Source organism: Oreochromis aureus, linkage group 11, assembly GCF_013358895.1.
Source record: "Oreochromis aureus strain Israel breed Guangdong linkage group 11, ZZ_aureus, whole genome shotgun sequence".
Lineage (NCBI taxonomy): Eukaryota > Metazoa > Chordata > Actinopteri > Cichliformes > Cichlidae > Oreochromis > Oreochromis aureus.
Genome location: NC_052952.1, coordinates 20268462 through 20284127, shown reverse-complemented (window position 1 = coordinate 20284127; position 15666 = coordinate 20268462). Strand labels below are relative to the sequence as shown.

The window sequence follows — 15666 nt, the reverse complement described above, 5'->3', positions numbered from 1 at the left end:
TATGGAAATGGAACATCCTTAAATTAAAAATCCCTTTTCGTGGGTTGGTGTCATTTTTGTTAGAATTACTCGCAGGGCCCTGCCCATACAGTATGGCATACACGGAGGGGTTATTTTATGCCCCATTTTAACACAGGTGGGAGGACAAAAAGAAAACGATGAATAATCGATACGTCTTCTCGGTTTACATCATTGTGGTAAATCCTCCTCTAAGACATGGCTCGTACAGTGGTTGCAGACATGGTGCAGACACATGCATGTCAGGAGGGAAACAGACTGTAACCGAGTGCATTTACTCAAGTAGCCTGTAGCAGACAACTCATATGAACCCGGGCTGCAAAATCTTATCTTGATTTAATGTTTGTCACGTGATAGTGCCACTTTTAATACTTCTTAAGGACGTACTTCTTTCAGCACAACAATGTTTTTAAACGTCAACTAAAAAAAAAAAAAAAATCTTATTATGTTCTCAGATCAGCATGTCTTAAGGGGTGAAACCACAGATTTTGAGCAGTCAATTATAATTTGTTCCAACTACCTTAACAACTAAGTTGAACTACTATGTATTCAACAACTGAGCTGCTAATTATTAATATTATTAATAATATTAATTATCAAAATAAATAAATAAATATTTGTGTGTCAAACTAATCATTTGTTCAGCTATATTTTAAACTCATTTTACTACAGAAATGAACTCGCAATAATAAATCATAATCCTCATAATCCAACACTCACTCAAAACACTGGAGTTCATGTAAGTCACCAAGAGTTACTTCAGGGTCTCATCAGGTCCTTTCACTTTTACCAGCATTTACAGATTACAAGTCTCAAAGGCTGTTAGGGGTTAAAGCTCCTGTGTTTAAAGTTGACTTTTATGCTAACAGTACTTAACAAAAAAGAAAAAAAAAACATTTGCAGAGGACATATTCAGAGGTGCAGTGAGGGAGTGAATGCTGGCATGGCTTGCTTTAGCTAATATGCAAACAAACACACATGCTGTAATAACAGTTAAATGATGTGTTGGCTAGCTAACCTGTGAAGTAAGTAGAGAAAGAGAGTATTTTCTTTTCAAATGTTGCGAATAACTCTATCAAAGAACAATACAAAACGTCTTTTATATACATGCTTAAGTTTTTGGATTTTGATTTTTTTGTTTTTGAATTTAATTTTGTATTGTTTTTTTTTGTTTGTTTGTTTTGTTTTAGTTTTGCCTCTGTGCTCCACCACAGTGGATTTTGAATCAAACAATCAAGACTTGATCGATGTGCAGACTTTAACTGCTTTTGAGGCAAAGACCAAGGGCGAAGACAAGCAGTTGCATGGCCAGGTGAGGCCTGTTCCTTGTTATTCCATGAACAGATTCAGCAGGTTAAAGATCTGGAGTTGATCCCATGTGTTGAAGTAATTTTGTTAGCTTTGATAGCTGCTCACTGGAACAAAGAGATGCCATGCGAGTAAAAGAAGCCATCATTAGATCAAAACAAAAAAATCTTTAGCTGTCCAAATCAAAACTCCGGTTCATTCTTAAACTGCAGGGATCCATTGGCCAGCTCAGTAACACCAAGAAGTCTGAAAGACTGGATGATCAAAATATTCTTTCCATAATTAAGAAAAACAGCTTCACAAGGTGCAAGCCACTTCCAGATTAGCCTTTTCCAGGAAACATCTCCTGATGACCTGATCTCAACCCAACAGGGCCATGCTTTTTATTTATTGAAGATAAAACTGAACTAATCTAATCTAAAATCTATTGTTGGGGGTGTACTGAAGCAACATTATAAGAAAATGAGTTAATGTCTAAGTATTTGAGAATCTACCTGTAAAATACAATTTTAAACTAGAGAACTAAAACCCTGAATCCTCTTCAGATCTACTGAAACATTTCATGACAAGGCCATGGGATTGTGAAACTGTGGCCCCTCAAAAAAACCCAAAAAGCACTGAAGACTAAAATGCTACTGGACAGAGTGTGCTGCAGGTGGTTTTAACTGAAAGTGGAAACACCTCCACCCGCTTCCTCATACCCAACTTGACCACATGGCTCTTCAGGGGAAAGGGAAAAAAAAAACACTGCTGGTGCTCACTTGTCCTGTACTCAGTCATACATACGCACGTACACACAAACACACAGATGCTCACACACCATTAAGGTTTTAAAAAACTTTGGTAGCATTTCCATCTCAATTTTACTGAGGTTAAAGCTGTGAGGGGCCCTGAGAAGACCACCAGGCCTGTACTGTGATGAGCCCATACACTCAGAAACCACACATTCGACCAAACTGTGTGAGAACTGAAGTTAAAGGCAGTTGAAAGTCTGTATGGCTTGTAGACCTTTAACCACTAATTGACTGCTGCACAAAAACTTACTTGACAGGATCTACTAAAAAGCAAAAAAAAAATGTTTTTTTTTTTTAAATTTCTCGAAAATAATTCTTTTCATATTAACTTTAAACTGTCACTTTTTGCAGTCGTGCATAAAACCTCTTTACAACAGAGGTTTGCATAGGCACTCTGTTTAAAGGTTCAAAAATATTCTCCAAAATAACCAAGAATTTCTTCATATATATGTATATATACACATATATATATAAATCTCTTTATGCTCTCTCTTAATAGACTGACTGTGATGTTCAGACCCTTGAGCAGCACTGAATTTTAAACACACACACACACACACACACACACACACACACACACACACACACACACACACACACACACACACACACACACACACACACACACACACACACACACACACACACACACAAATCTGTAGTGGAAATCACTGCATGAGCCCAGGAAGGCTGCACTCTAATTCGCAACGGGTCACTCAGCATATTTTTACACCTGATGCCCTTTCTGATGCAACCCAGTCTCCTCCCAGGATTAAACCAGGAATATTTTACTTGTTTGGCAAATATGCAAACCACTATATTATAGAGCCATATATAGAACATTTCTGAAAGTCATACTTCATCATTGCTTACAAAAGTTCAATTCTGTCCAGTTTTTATTTTGTCCATGTAGCACTAAATCATGACAACAGTCGCCTCTCATGAGTAGGCACTTGGCAACAGTGGGAAGGAAAAACTCCCTTTTAACAGGAAGAAACCTCCAGCAGAACCTGGCTCAGAGAGGGGCAGCCATCAACTACAACTGGTTGGAGGTGAGGGGAGGAAGACGGGACGAAGACAAATAAGTACCATGCAAAGAAAACCATCTGTACCTTCCCCACAGCTGAGCTCATTTAAGGTGGAGTGTGATGGTGGAAAACCAGCCTATGGACTGAGAAATCAAGACGTTAAATATTAAACTGCAAGTCTTCCAGGCTAAAGAGTTAAAAAACCATTCAGATTTTTATCTTTGTGTTATCTTATTCCAATCCCAATGTGTCCAACAGCTAACACTTGGATGGAATTTGGTCATGCAGCAGGAGAAAGATCCACAGCAGCAAAACAGAATGACTGAAAAGAAAAAGAATCAAGGTGCTGCAACAGCCCAGTCAAAGTCCAGACTTGAATAAGACTGAAATGTTTTAGTGGGTCTTTGTTTTTCATGTGACTGTAAATGTGACAAAACAACTATAATAAGGTAAAAACTAATCTGAAATGAAAGTATAGCTAAACTAATACTTTTTAATAGGGTTGCACTGTATAATGAACATTCACATTTGACATCACGGTCTCAGCAACTGTAGTGCAGCCAATTCAAAGTCTAGGTAAAGTAACAAGCAGCAAGGCTTTGCTCTTAAATATTGCTGGTTGGACATGGTACATTATGACTTTAACTTAGCTCTGAAAGGTCAGATAGTCATTGTTTGCGTTTTGATATTATATTTGGAAAGCTAACCTGCTACCTCCCTAAAAAACCTAATCCTACATATAATATTTTTATATTTTGGAGTTATTTTGTAATTGCTCCTCAGTTACAAGATGCCAGCCTATTCAGGAGGTATGTTGTCCTCAACCTATAGTCAGTACAGTATGTGTTTAATCAAAAACAGTACTCTACATAGTCTCAGGTGTCATGTTTTGTAGAACTGTGGTCTGCAGTGGCTGCTAGAGCAGCACAGATCTCTGTGATGTGGACTGTGTTACTTATTATGGCATACTGCGGCATCCGTGAGCCGTTTCTGAATGTAGAAACACGTTCAAAGTGTCAGGGTGAACAAGAATAACCAGCTCATGTAAAAAACTACCAGTTGTCGTGACGATTTAGGGTTTGAAGTCCTCGTGCCTTCATTGCATGTCATAATATTCTCATGGCATGCAAATTCACACCCCACATTCAAATAAAACCACAACCACCACACGGTGGGGTAACAGTTTACAACCCACACATGAAAAACAAAACTGTGTAACATTTGTGATGCAAGGGGCACAAAACTTCAAGAATAAATTTAGAACCCATTCGTCCTTAAGTTGTGTGATCTACTGACAAAAAGCAGCAAGCTGATCCCTCAATTGAACCTTTCAACATTTACAACATGGTGTGTACTATTAGTAGTATTAACCTATAAAATATCATTAAGATCAGCAGATTACCACAGAATTATTAAAGGATCAAGTCTGATGGTATCTACTCAAATGTAAATATCATCAGTTCCAAAGTAACCCAAAAAGAACGTTTTATTTCTCGTTGCAGATTATTTAACTCTGACAAATGCACCACCTGCATGAGCAACACAATACCATTAGGTAAGGATTTATTGGAGAAAATAAAATGATAAATAAATGAACAGTACATTTAAATCATTAATGTTATTCTTAAATACACCAGTTTTAATTAAAACCATCAATACTGCATCAGTACCATCAATACTTCTGAATTAGTTCAATAAATTTGTTCATGAGTTAGTAACGTGAAGCAGCGGCAGTCAAGTAGAGCCAAGTATCAGATTAGTTGTAACATATTAGTATATAAATAAAAGGTTAACATTTTTTTATTTAATATAAGGGTTTCCTTATATCACCTAGAAAATATGTACATCCTTTCAATAACAAAAACAAAAAAATCCTAAGGGCCCACTCCGACAAAACACAAAAACGCACACTGGTTCTGGCGTCTCCTTCTTTATAGATGGCTGGCTGGCGTGTTCGTGTCACCCTTTCATTAGTTGGCCGACGCTGATTGACACAAACAGCGCTGCAGAGAAGAAAACAGACAAGCATACGTGCCACTAACCAGCAGTTTTCACAGTGACATGTCCATCCGAGATTTTCTATGTGTGTGTGTGTGTGTGTGTGTGTGGGAGGGGGAAAACCTGTTGCTTTACCTGTTGCTTCTGTGTGCAATCTGGCACCGTCAGCACTGGTCACTTTACATGAAATGAACGTTTTCCTGCCTTCCTTCTTATCCAGAGAGGATTCGATCAACACTGTACTTCCCAGCGGGATGGGACTTGGAACAAGACAAAATCATCAAACTGACAGTAAATGATCAAAGTTATACAATATATAGATGTTACTTTGTGTTCATTATATGTGTAATTATTCATATTTTGCTATGTGTTAAACAGAACAACCGGGCAGTCGAGCAAATGTCTGCTGGTCCGTGCTTGACCAAAGAAAGTGAACCGTTCGGGCTGACTCGGTGATACCGATGCTGCATATTTAATTTCCACAATGAATTATCTATGTGACATCATTCAGAGTCGATCTACATTATACTGACTCGGAGCAGGGAGAAACCTTCATGACTTCTGCATGACCACCTCAGTGATATTTCAATAAACCCTGCCCAGCAGCTAAATATGCTCCATGTTAACAACCAGGACAACACACACCCCAACTTCTAACTATTTTTTCCTTTAATATACTAAACAGTTTAATCCTCCGATTTCTGTAAGGTGTGCTACATGTTCAGTAAATATTTTTATCATGTACAATTTGCTGATTTTTGTTCTTGTACCTGCGGTAGTTTATGTTGAGGTTGGCCGTCATAACGGGTCCAGAATGGACACAAGCATGAGTTCCTGTCACGGTATCAATCATAGTGGCTATCGCCCCCCCGTGGACATTTCTGGAAGCACAGACATTGGTACATGAGACAATAAAACTTATGAGATTTGGTGGAACATTTAGATTTCAATCTATCTAAAAATTCATAATTCCTCCTTTATTTTTTTCCTGTTTATTTCTGCCACTTTGGCTTTACTGGAAAGCTGTTGGCTGAGAGAATGACAAAGAGTATGGAGTATAACAACGCTTAAAAGCACAGACTTTGACAAGCTTGGACAGGAGTGTGTTATCTCACCCTGGTGGTCCCTCCAGAAGGTGTCCAGCCTGGAAAATGCACACACACCTTTGCTCCTTTTTGTTAGCAAAGATAACGTACTCAAATGCTGCCCCCGGGTCTCTGATGTTGCGGGTGAAAAGACGAGCTTTTGCCTGGATTATCTTGCTGAGGTACACTCCGCCTGATGGGAAAGAACACAAGTGAACATTCAGCAGCCACGTTAAGAAAACACAATAAATACAGTTTCTTCTTAAGCTGAAAAAAATTACAGTGTCACCTGATTATCCAGGGATTTTTATCATCATTATTATAATTAATATTATTATTCAGATCCTCCCATGTCAAAGGATGAATCCACTTAAGTTCCAGAACCCTGAGATGAGCAACAACAATGTGGTGGGCTACAATTAGTGAGTATCAAAGCCATGAAGATGGTCTGCCAGGCCACTAGATGGAGATGAAGAGGAGGAGGAAATAATGTGGCCCCTTTTTGAGATGTACCATCGACAGATTGAGGATGCACCAAATCCATAGAGCCAGGGGTATACCATAGCTGACAGGATCCCAACTGCAGGCTGTGCAAAGATGCCAGACAGTCCAGCACAAAGTCGCTTTAAGCAGAAATCAAGAGGAACAACCAAGCAGCTGGGATAATGCACACGAAGATTTGTGCCACATGTGGATTACAAGTCTCCAAGTCCTGACAGGAGACATTCCCAAAGGTGGTTGAGAGCACTGGGGCCAAGATCCTGTGGGACTTGACGAGCAGCTGCTGGCCAACCAACTAGATATAGTGGTGGTTGACATGGAGCAGAAGATGTGATAGATGCATGAAAAAAAGATCAAGATGTAACAGGTGCTGAAGGAACAGCAACAACGAGGAGCAGAAAAGTCCAAAGTGGTCCCAATGGTAAACTGAGAATTAGGAACACCAAAACTGGGAGAGCAGATTTCAGTCTCAACATCTGAGGCACTAATTACAAAAATTGTATAGATTACTTAAACAGACAGTCAACATCCAAACTGTATCCAGACCATGCTTGGCTCTACTTACTGGACATACTGCTGGATACTTTCTCTGACATCTGTTTGAGCTCCACTGCCACAATGACAGATACAGAATAATCTTCATCACCTTATATCACTATACCATCATTTATTCTAGATTTAAGTGTATCCTATATATATTTTTTAATTTGAATCCCCTTTAAATTTTTCTATTCAACTGAGCTCCTTGTGTACTGTTTTTTCTTTTTACTAAAAAGCTAAGTTGTTATCATGTTTTGGATTGTTTAACATAGTAATTTTGGAGCTATTGAGAAATTCTCTTGTTCTTATTTCAGATAAACTTTTTGGTCTGTATATTTACCTGCAGCATACTTCAGAGAACGATTGTAGCTTGGCAGTCTCTTCCACAGTCCACTCTGTTCCTCTCCTCCGTCTGTCACCGCCTCACATTGGCTGTTATAATGTTCATACAGCTGCCTCATTTCTGTGCCCCATGAGGGGTTAGGAAGGCTGAAGTCCCGGGGGTTGGATGAAAAGAGTGATGGAAGCGTTTGCTAAACAGAGAAATAAAATATAATGTCTGTTAGTATTAAAAGCGTAATGACAAAGTGTGGATGTCTCATATAGATACCATATGACTACTGCTTTAATATTTGTGGTTCTATTAAGTCAACAGGGGTCAAGAAAACATTTTCCAAAATGAGCGAAAAGTATTAATTTAGCTACATTAGTTTTGTCATATTTGCAGTCATATGAAAAAGAAAGTTTGCATTGGACTCTGTGAAAAATTCAGCATGTTGTAGAACCACCTTTAGCAGGAATAACTTGAACTACTTCTTTTCTGCTTGACTTTATCAGACTCTCACATCATCGTGGAGGAATTTCAGCTCATTCTTGTTCATTCACTTCATTCATGTTTATTCATGCGCAGCTCTCTTTAGGTCCCACCACAGCATTTCAGTTGGGTTTAGGTCTGAACTTTGAGCGAGCCAATGCAGCACCTTGATTCTTTTCTTTTTCAGCCATTCTGTTGTAGATTTATTGTTTCTGTGTTTGAAATCATTGTCCTGTTGCATGACTCAATGTCTGCTCTACTTTTGCTGTCAGACAAATGTCCTCGCATTTGAATTGTTAATACTTAGGCAAGGCACCCGGCTCCTGTGGCTAAAAAACAAGCCCAAATCATCACCGCTCCACCACTGTGGGTTTGAGGTGTTTGTGTTCATTTGATTTGTTTCATTTTTACCAAACACCTCCACTTTGGTCTCATCTGTCAAAGGGACATTTTTCCTGATATGTTTGTTCAAGTGGTACTTTGCTAAACTGAGTCGTGCAGCCAAACTGTTTTCATAGGGAAGAGACATTCGCTTGGCAGCCCTTCCAAACAAAACCTATTTGTCTTTTTCTAATCACACTGTTATGAACTTTAATATTTATCATGATAACTGAAGCTTGTAGAGTCTGAGATGTTGCAATTTATAAGCAATGCATGATCTGACACTGGGGAGAATTTGTTGTGACGTCAACTCCTGGGAAGACTGAATACTCCACACCAGCAAAATGCCAAAACGTCTGCCTTTATAGAGATCTTAGCAATTGCTGGTAATTAATAAATCTAATAAATCTGTTGTCTTCCATGAGGAGAAGTTGACTAATACTTACCCTCCTAATTCTGTTTTGTATGCCTGTGCGTTTGAGGTGTATATGTACACTTGTATGCATACAGAGAGAGACATTCTGCTATTGTAAATGACCTTATTGCCGACTAGAGTAAAGAGTACAAAGAGTAAAGAGTTAGAACAGGACGATTTTCTTGATGTAAGTGTGGAGGTTATTATGATCTTATAAATTCTAACTCATATAAACTCGAATACCTAATTCCTATGGAAACAGTAATGATGTAGTTTTTAATAGTAGTTTTTAACAAGAAGAAGTACGGAAAACTCCCATGCACCCTCAAGTATCCTTGAGAGGATAAAGAGCTGGTCCAGTGTTCCGCGACCAGGACGAAAACCGCATTGTTCCTCCTGTATCCGAGGTTCGACTAACGGACGAACCAGTCTACATGTGTTTTGTGGACTTGGAGAAGGCATTCGACCGTGTCCCTCGGGGTGTCCTGTGGGAGGTGTTGCGGGAGTATGGGGTGTCTGGCCCACTGCTACGGGCCATTCGATCCCTATACAACCGTTGTAAGAGTTTGGTTCGCATTGCCGGCAATAAGTCGGACTTGTTTCCGGTGGGTGATGGGCTCCGCCAGGGCTGCCCTTTATCACCGATTCTGTTCATAATTTTTATGGACAGGATTTCTAGGCGCAGCCAAGTGGCGGAGGGCTTCCACTTCGTGGCCTCAGAATCTCATCTCTGCTTTTGCGGATGATGTGGTTCTGATGGCTTCATCGGTGGGGGCCTCCAGCTCGCACTGGAACGGTTCGCAGCCGAGTGTGAAGCAGCAGGAATGAGGATCAGCACCTCCAAATCTGAGGCCATGGTTCTCAAAGGGTGGAGTGCCCACTCCGGGTCGGGGATGAGTTCCTGCCCCAAGTGGAGGAGTTCAAGTATCTCGGGGTCTTGTTCGCGAGTGATGGGAGAAGGGAGCCGGAGATCGACAGACGGATTGGTGCTGCGGCTGCAGTGATGCGGACGCTGCACCGGTCCGTCGTGGTGAAGAGGGAGCTGAGTGTAAAAGCGAAGCTCTCAATTTACCGGTCGATCTCGTCCCGACCTCACCTATGGCCACGAGCTGTGGGTAGTGACCGAAAGAACGAGATCGCGGATACAAGCGGCAGAAATGAGCTTCCTCCGAAGGGTGGCTGGCCTCTCCCTTAGAGATAGGGGTGAGAAGTTCGCCATCCGGGAGGGGCTCAGAGTAGAGCCGCTGCTCCTCCACATCGAAAGGAGCCAGTTGAGGTGGTTCGGGCATCTGACAAGGATGCCCCTGGGCGCCTCCTGGGTGAGGTGTTCGGGCATGTCCCACCGGGAGGAGGCCCCGGGCAGACCCAGGACGCGCTGGAGAGATTATATCTCTCGGCTGGCCTGGGAACGCCTTGGTGTTCCCCCGGATGAGCTGGAGGAGGTGGCTGGGGAGAGGGAGGTCTGGGCTTCTCTGCTTAGGCTGCTGCCCCCGCGACCCGACTTCGGATAAAGCGGATGAGGATGGATGGATGGATGGATGAAGTACGGAAAACTTTCTTCTTCACACGATTGTACGTTATTATATTTTTCTATAACACTATTATTTGTTACTGTTTACATGTTTGTCATGATGAACTTCATTTTTAATTGGGTTAACAAAATAATTTTCCAACCCTTGGATAAAGTGTTTCTTATGTTATCTGTGATGATGTTGACCTCTGTGGTCGTGTTGTAGTAACATGGCCTGCTATTTTAAGTTGTAATCACTACGTTATAGTCATCTTACATGTTTTTGGTTTGTTTGTTTGTTTTTTCCAACAAGCTGACAAACTCTCACGCTGGCCACGTGTTTTTTAAGCTGTGCTGTGCTTTTACTTTATTTAGCTGTGGGATAGTACAGTCACAACACTAGAGAAACATCTGGCAGGAGGGAGAAGAACATAACACGGCAAACAACTCACATGCACCATGAAAAAGTCTTTCATAAAATACGGCTCACATGTCTACCTACCACCATGCTCTTCAATGAAACGCTGGCAGGGGGATTGCTGAGTTCAGACTTCATGAATGCGAGAGAACCGAGGCTCTGAAAGCCCCTGAATATTCGACCCAGACTCCTTGCCATCTGTAAACTGTCCCCGCGATGATTGGAAAGCTGGGCAGAAACCGACTTCTATAACCTGAGGTAGGTAAATTATGCTGTAACGGATCGTTGAGAGTTAGCTGTCTGTCGTCTGTTAGCGTCCTAACAGACTACGGTCGCTGCAGTAAACACTGGTCTGCTTTAAAAATAAAAGTGACTTAACCATCTTTGACCCGTGTTTATGTTCCGCTGTCTCACAGAATAGGAGTACGTCCTATCACGAGTGTCACTGCTAGTATTTTACCGGTGACTTTCATGTGTCAAGATCAGGCTGTAAACTTCCGGCGTGAGGGAGTTCTGCCGTTGCGTCAGTTGGGTAGAGTCACGTGCCATACAGATTCCAATATAATTGGCTGTCAAATAGAACTTTTTTTCTGTTCCCTTGGTAACCACCATTATTCTTCTCTTTTCTTTTTTTTCTAACTTTACCGAGACACGGCAGATTTTTAATAGTTGTGATTCAGTTAAAAAAAACGTTTAGACATTTATTGGAAACAAATAAATAGTTTGAGAAGAAACTAAAAAAGAGAGACTCAATTAGGTCATATGGGGCTTAGACAATAACAAAAATAACAAAATTAACAGAATCGACTATTTTTCTGTAGTTATTTTTACTCATAAAACTTAGAGATTAATGTACCTATTATTTATTTTATTAAAAATATAATTTTCTTTACTTAAGCATATTGCAATATTTGGAACTTTTTTGTGGTATAGCACATATAAAGTTTTTATTATATATTGTTAACTTAATTAATGCAACATAATTTTAAAAAGTAATGTGCAAATATAAATCTCCTGTCTCTATCTAGAGACAAGATAATAGATAGTAGTTTACTTTCTGTAACTGTTACTGTTCCACCACATTCCAAAGATGCTCTATTGGATTGATCTCTGCTGTCTGTGGAGGCCATTTGAGTACAAAGATGACTTAAACTGTGTGGCATAGTGCATTATGCTGCTGGAAGCAGCCTTCAGAAGATGGGTACACTTTAGTCACAAAGAGATGGACATAATCGACAACAATACTAAGGTAGACTGTGCTCACTTGCTATTAAGGCACCCAAAATGTGGCAAGAAAATATCCCAAAAAACATTTCACCACAAGTGCCAGTCTGAAGCCTTGATACAAGGCAGTTTGGATTCATGCTTTCATTGATCCTAACTTTCATGTACTTAACATCAAATTCTGACCACAGCATTTAAATGCTACTGCAGACATCAAGACTCATCACACCAAGCACCATTTACCCAGTCTGTTATTGTTCTATTTTTGGTTCAAATTGTAGACTCAGCATCCTGTTCTTAGCTGAGGGTTGTGAAGCCCAGTATGGTCAAGCAGCCTCATCATTTTTCTCTGACCTCTGGCATAAACAAGACATTTTCACTCAGAGAACTGCTGCTTGCTTGATATTTCGATGTATGTGTACAGTGACAATAAAGGGCTATTCTTTTCTCTTTTTAAGACCATTCTCAGTAAACACTAAAAATGGCTTGTGTGGGGAAATCCCACCAGATCAGCAGCTTCTGAAATACTCACACCAGCCTGTCTGGGACCAACAACCATGCCACCTTCAGAGTCATTTAAATCACTTTCCTTCTCCATTCTGGTGCTCGGTTCCAACTTGAGCAGGTCATTTAAACGTCTACATGCCTGAATGTTTTGAGTTGAGCAATAAAAAATTTTAAGTTTAGAAGTGGGTGGAGGTTGAAGGAGAGGTAGCAAGTATTTCTGTAACAACTTGCAAAACAACAACAACAGCAAAACAAAACATTTACACTATTTATGCATTATTTATAATAATTTGTGATTATCATATGTTTATAAGTGATTCAGTGTTGATATAGCCTTTAAAAATAGCGGTTATTTTCAATACAAGGCTATCATGAAAGCATAAGGTTGAGGAAAGGCATCTTGCCTGCAGATTAGCTGAAGGTGGTAAAGGGAACTGTGTGCAATGTTGAAAAAGGTGCAATCAGTTGTAAAGGTAAAAAATAAAATGAGCAATAATAACTAAGGTTACACTTGTTAATTTATAGGAACTTTAGGAACACAAAACACTTTATTTAGTCATTGTACATCCATGCAGCACTCAATAAACCCACAATGTTTTTGGTGATCTAATTTCATACAAGACGTTTTGTAACAAGTTCAGTGTACTCAAGTTATTCTTGTAATAGTTTCCTCCAAAAGTGATCCCCTGTAAGAAAGTGCTTCCTCCTTAGTTGTATCAGCAAAGGCACAATGTCAGTAACATAGCCTGTCTTAACCCTAGGTTCTGCACTAGGGGGAGTTGAAGGACCATTTATTTGAACAGACGTGATAATTTAGGTTTTATATATAATGTTTTTACACTTTTACACACATTGCATCTATTTTCTAGACTCCTTAAAGGTCTGCTGTTTATGGCCCAGAAGCATAAATAGTACATCAAATTCATAAAAGCCAAACAGAAACTGAATAAAATCTGGGTCTGTGTGTCCTTTTTTAAAAACTAGATCTGGTTTGTGTCACTAGAAGAAATAACTGGAACTTTTTAGCAAAAATATTATTTCCACATCATAAAACCAGTGCAAAATAACTGCCAGGTCGCTTTTTCATTACTGCCGGAGCTACAATGAAAATGTTGTACATTGTTACAATAATAAGTGCACTTTTTCTATTTTTTATTACATTCAAAAGAATAATAAAAAATAAAAAAAAATAGTAAAAATATGATAAAAGGAGACACCACAGTGTTTGACATCAGGTACCCAACCACAGCAGTCAAACAGCTTCTGCAGGGGTTATTTCAGCTCAAACACACTATCACAGAATGCTCAGACAGACGTGGCAAACGTTGATAAGAGGGTTACTTTAACCAAACCATAATCTTTCTTTATAACTAATCAAAGAGTTATTTCTATTACTTATATTGCTTACTTATATTGTTATATCACCATATTAGGCGCAAAATTTTGAGCACATAGAATTATTGTGGGATGTTCACCACATTATATATTACAAATACAACCTTTTTTCCTTCTTATGATATGAAATGAATTCTATTTCTCTATTTCACATGTCCGTATACTTGTTCTCTGAGTCAATGTGCAGAGTTTCTTTTCTTTTTTTGTTACTATTCCATAATAACCTTAGTGCTGATACAAAACTTGGATGCACAAATATTTTTCTGAAAAAGTTGCTAGTCATTGTTGTGCAGTTCTGAAGTGACTTCACTGTGTTTCTTGAGTTATTCCACACAACTTCCTGAAAAATCAAGAAAGCAAAAGACAGTTTTCAGTTTTGCAGTAGAGACGTGTTAAATAGACTTCTACAGTAGCCCCCCGGTGATCTACGGTAATCCACATTATTATTAACGATGCATGCTGGTGATTAAAATCTTACCGTCCTTCCTCCTTGGTTGTATCAACAAAGGCACAGACAGCTTTATCTCTATCCGAAATCTGCTGTTTCAAGCTCTGAATGTTCTCCTGGGCTTTACTTTTAGCTGCTTCATGATCAACTGAGACAATAAAACATAATAACAAATGAGAGCAAAACTGAGAATGTGTAAATGTATTATTAGAAACAGGTAGCTTTGTGTTGAAAGCAAATATTTGGATTGTACAGTAACTGAAATCTACAAGTCCTGTAGATGGAGCCATGTGGCTCAGTGTTGCTACAGCTGGTTTTACAGGTTTCCCATAAAGGAATGTAAAAATGGAACGGTTCTTTTTCTTCTTGTGTAGAAAACTGAAAAAGAAAACCCCACCCAGTGCATTTAAAAATGCAGACACAGAAATGTTTGTCTTATTCTCCTATCTGACCCATATCATTGTGTAGTGTGTGTAACATATTTATGGATGTGTTAGTCAAGAGCTGATATCAGCAGAGCAGAATTTAAACAGAAAGATGGCTTACCTTTGAGTTGATCTATTTCCCCTGTTGTACTAGCCTTCGTCTTCTCCGCCTTCTCCTAATGAGAAAAAAAGAGGAAGTCAGCAGTTACACTGGTTAACTGCGGAATGAAGCTCAAATAGAGACAATCAAGCAAATATTTAAATGTATTACAGTTGTTCACATCATCCTTTTCTTCCTTTTTTTAATTAATATTTAGACTGCAGCACGAGCATGCAAATGAAATAACTCCTGCGGACAAAGTGCAATTGTGTGCCTGTGTGCGCGTGAGCCTTGCCTTCTCTGTCATACAGGCCGTCAGACTTTTACCCATGTCCCCCGATGACTTTTCAATTTCTGCCTTTTTCTTCTTCAGTTCTTCCACCTTTTTGTTGACTTCTTCCAGCGATTTCTGCAGCTCGGAGATTTTGGCTTTCAGGGCGACTATGCCTTCCTCTTTCCTGGTGACCTGCTCCGAGTTCTCCGCTAAGCGGACTTTCAAGTGACTCAGACGGAATTCCTGATGGACGACCTGGAAAATCAAGACACCCATCACAACAACACTCAGGCCAACTAACGCGATCGCCAGCTTCATCTTGGTTTCGACGAGGAGACACGGGATACACGATGGAGAACTCTTGAGGGTCACTTGTTCATCCCAGGTCCCGACCTTACGCACGCGTCTCCTAAAGACCAGTCCACCGGTGTGACGGGAAACTTGCAGACTGCGTTACCTGCTGAACTGGATGGGCGTGACAAA

At 39.8% G+C, this 15666-nt stretch overlaps 2 protein-coding genes across 2 annotated transcripts; both read right to left on the bottom strand.

The window, feature by feature from the left end:
• Positions 1 to 4694: 4694 nt before the first annotated feature.
• them4 (thioesterase superfamily member 4) lies at positions 4695 to 11352 on the bottom strand. Its single transcript, XM_031734014.2, has 6 exons — positions 10895 to 11352; positions 7613 to 7805; positions 6262 to 6424; positions 5917 to 6027; positions 5282 to 5406; positions 4695 to 5151 (listed from the first exon to the last, which is right to left on the bottom strand). The coding sequence occupies exons 1-6, from the start codon at positions 11006 to 11008 to the stop codon at positions 5108 to 5110; spliced, it is 750 nt and encodes a 249-aa protein (XP_031589874.1). The 5' UTR covers positions 11009 to 11352; the 3' UTR covers positions 4695 to 5107.
• A 1689-nt stretch (positions 11353 to 13041) lies between these two features.
• On the bottom strand, positions 13042 to 15637 carry si:dkey-87o1.2 (uncharacterized protein LOC796684 homolog). The gene is made up of 4 exons (XM_039619787.1): positions 15205 to 15637; positions 14931 to 14985; positions 14415 to 14532; positions 13042 to 14276 (listed from the first exon to the last, which is right to left on the bottom strand). Exons 1-4 carry the CDS (start codon positions 15499 to 15501, stop codon positions 14243 to 14245), a joined length of 504 nt encoding a protein of 167 aa, XP_039475721.1. The 5' UTR covers positions 15502 to 15637; the 3' UTR covers positions 13042 to 14242.
• Positions 15638 to 15666: the final 29 nt, after the last annotated feature.

Bases quoted from the DNA above. Each gene is read 5' to 3' on its own strand.
- si:dkey-87o1.2 (XM_039619787.1), bottom strand. From the start codon at position 15,501: ATGAAGCTGGCGATCGCGTTAGTTGGCCTGAGTGTTGTTGTGATGGGT. The intron at 14,986-15,204 runs GCAAGGCTCACG...TTTTCTCATTAG, and splicing joins CGGCCTGTATGACAGAGAAG to GAGAAGGCGGAGAAGACGAA. The intron at 14,533-14,930 runs GTAAGCCATCTT...TTATTGTCTCAG, and splicing joins GGAAATAGATCAACTCAAAG to TTGATCATGAAGCAGCTAAA.
- them4 (XM_031734014.2), bottom strand. From the start codon at position 11,008: ATGGCAAGGAGTCTGGGTCGAATATTCAGGGGCTTTCAGAGCCTCGGT. The intron at 6,425-7,612 runs GTAAATATACAG...CTTTCCCATCAG, and splicing joins TTCTCTGAAGTATGCTGCAG to GCGGAGTGTACCTCAGCAAG. The intron at 5,407-5,916 runs GTACAAGAACAA...TCTTGTTCCAAG, and splicing joins CTCAACATAAACTACCGCAG to TCCCATCCCGCTGGGAAGTA.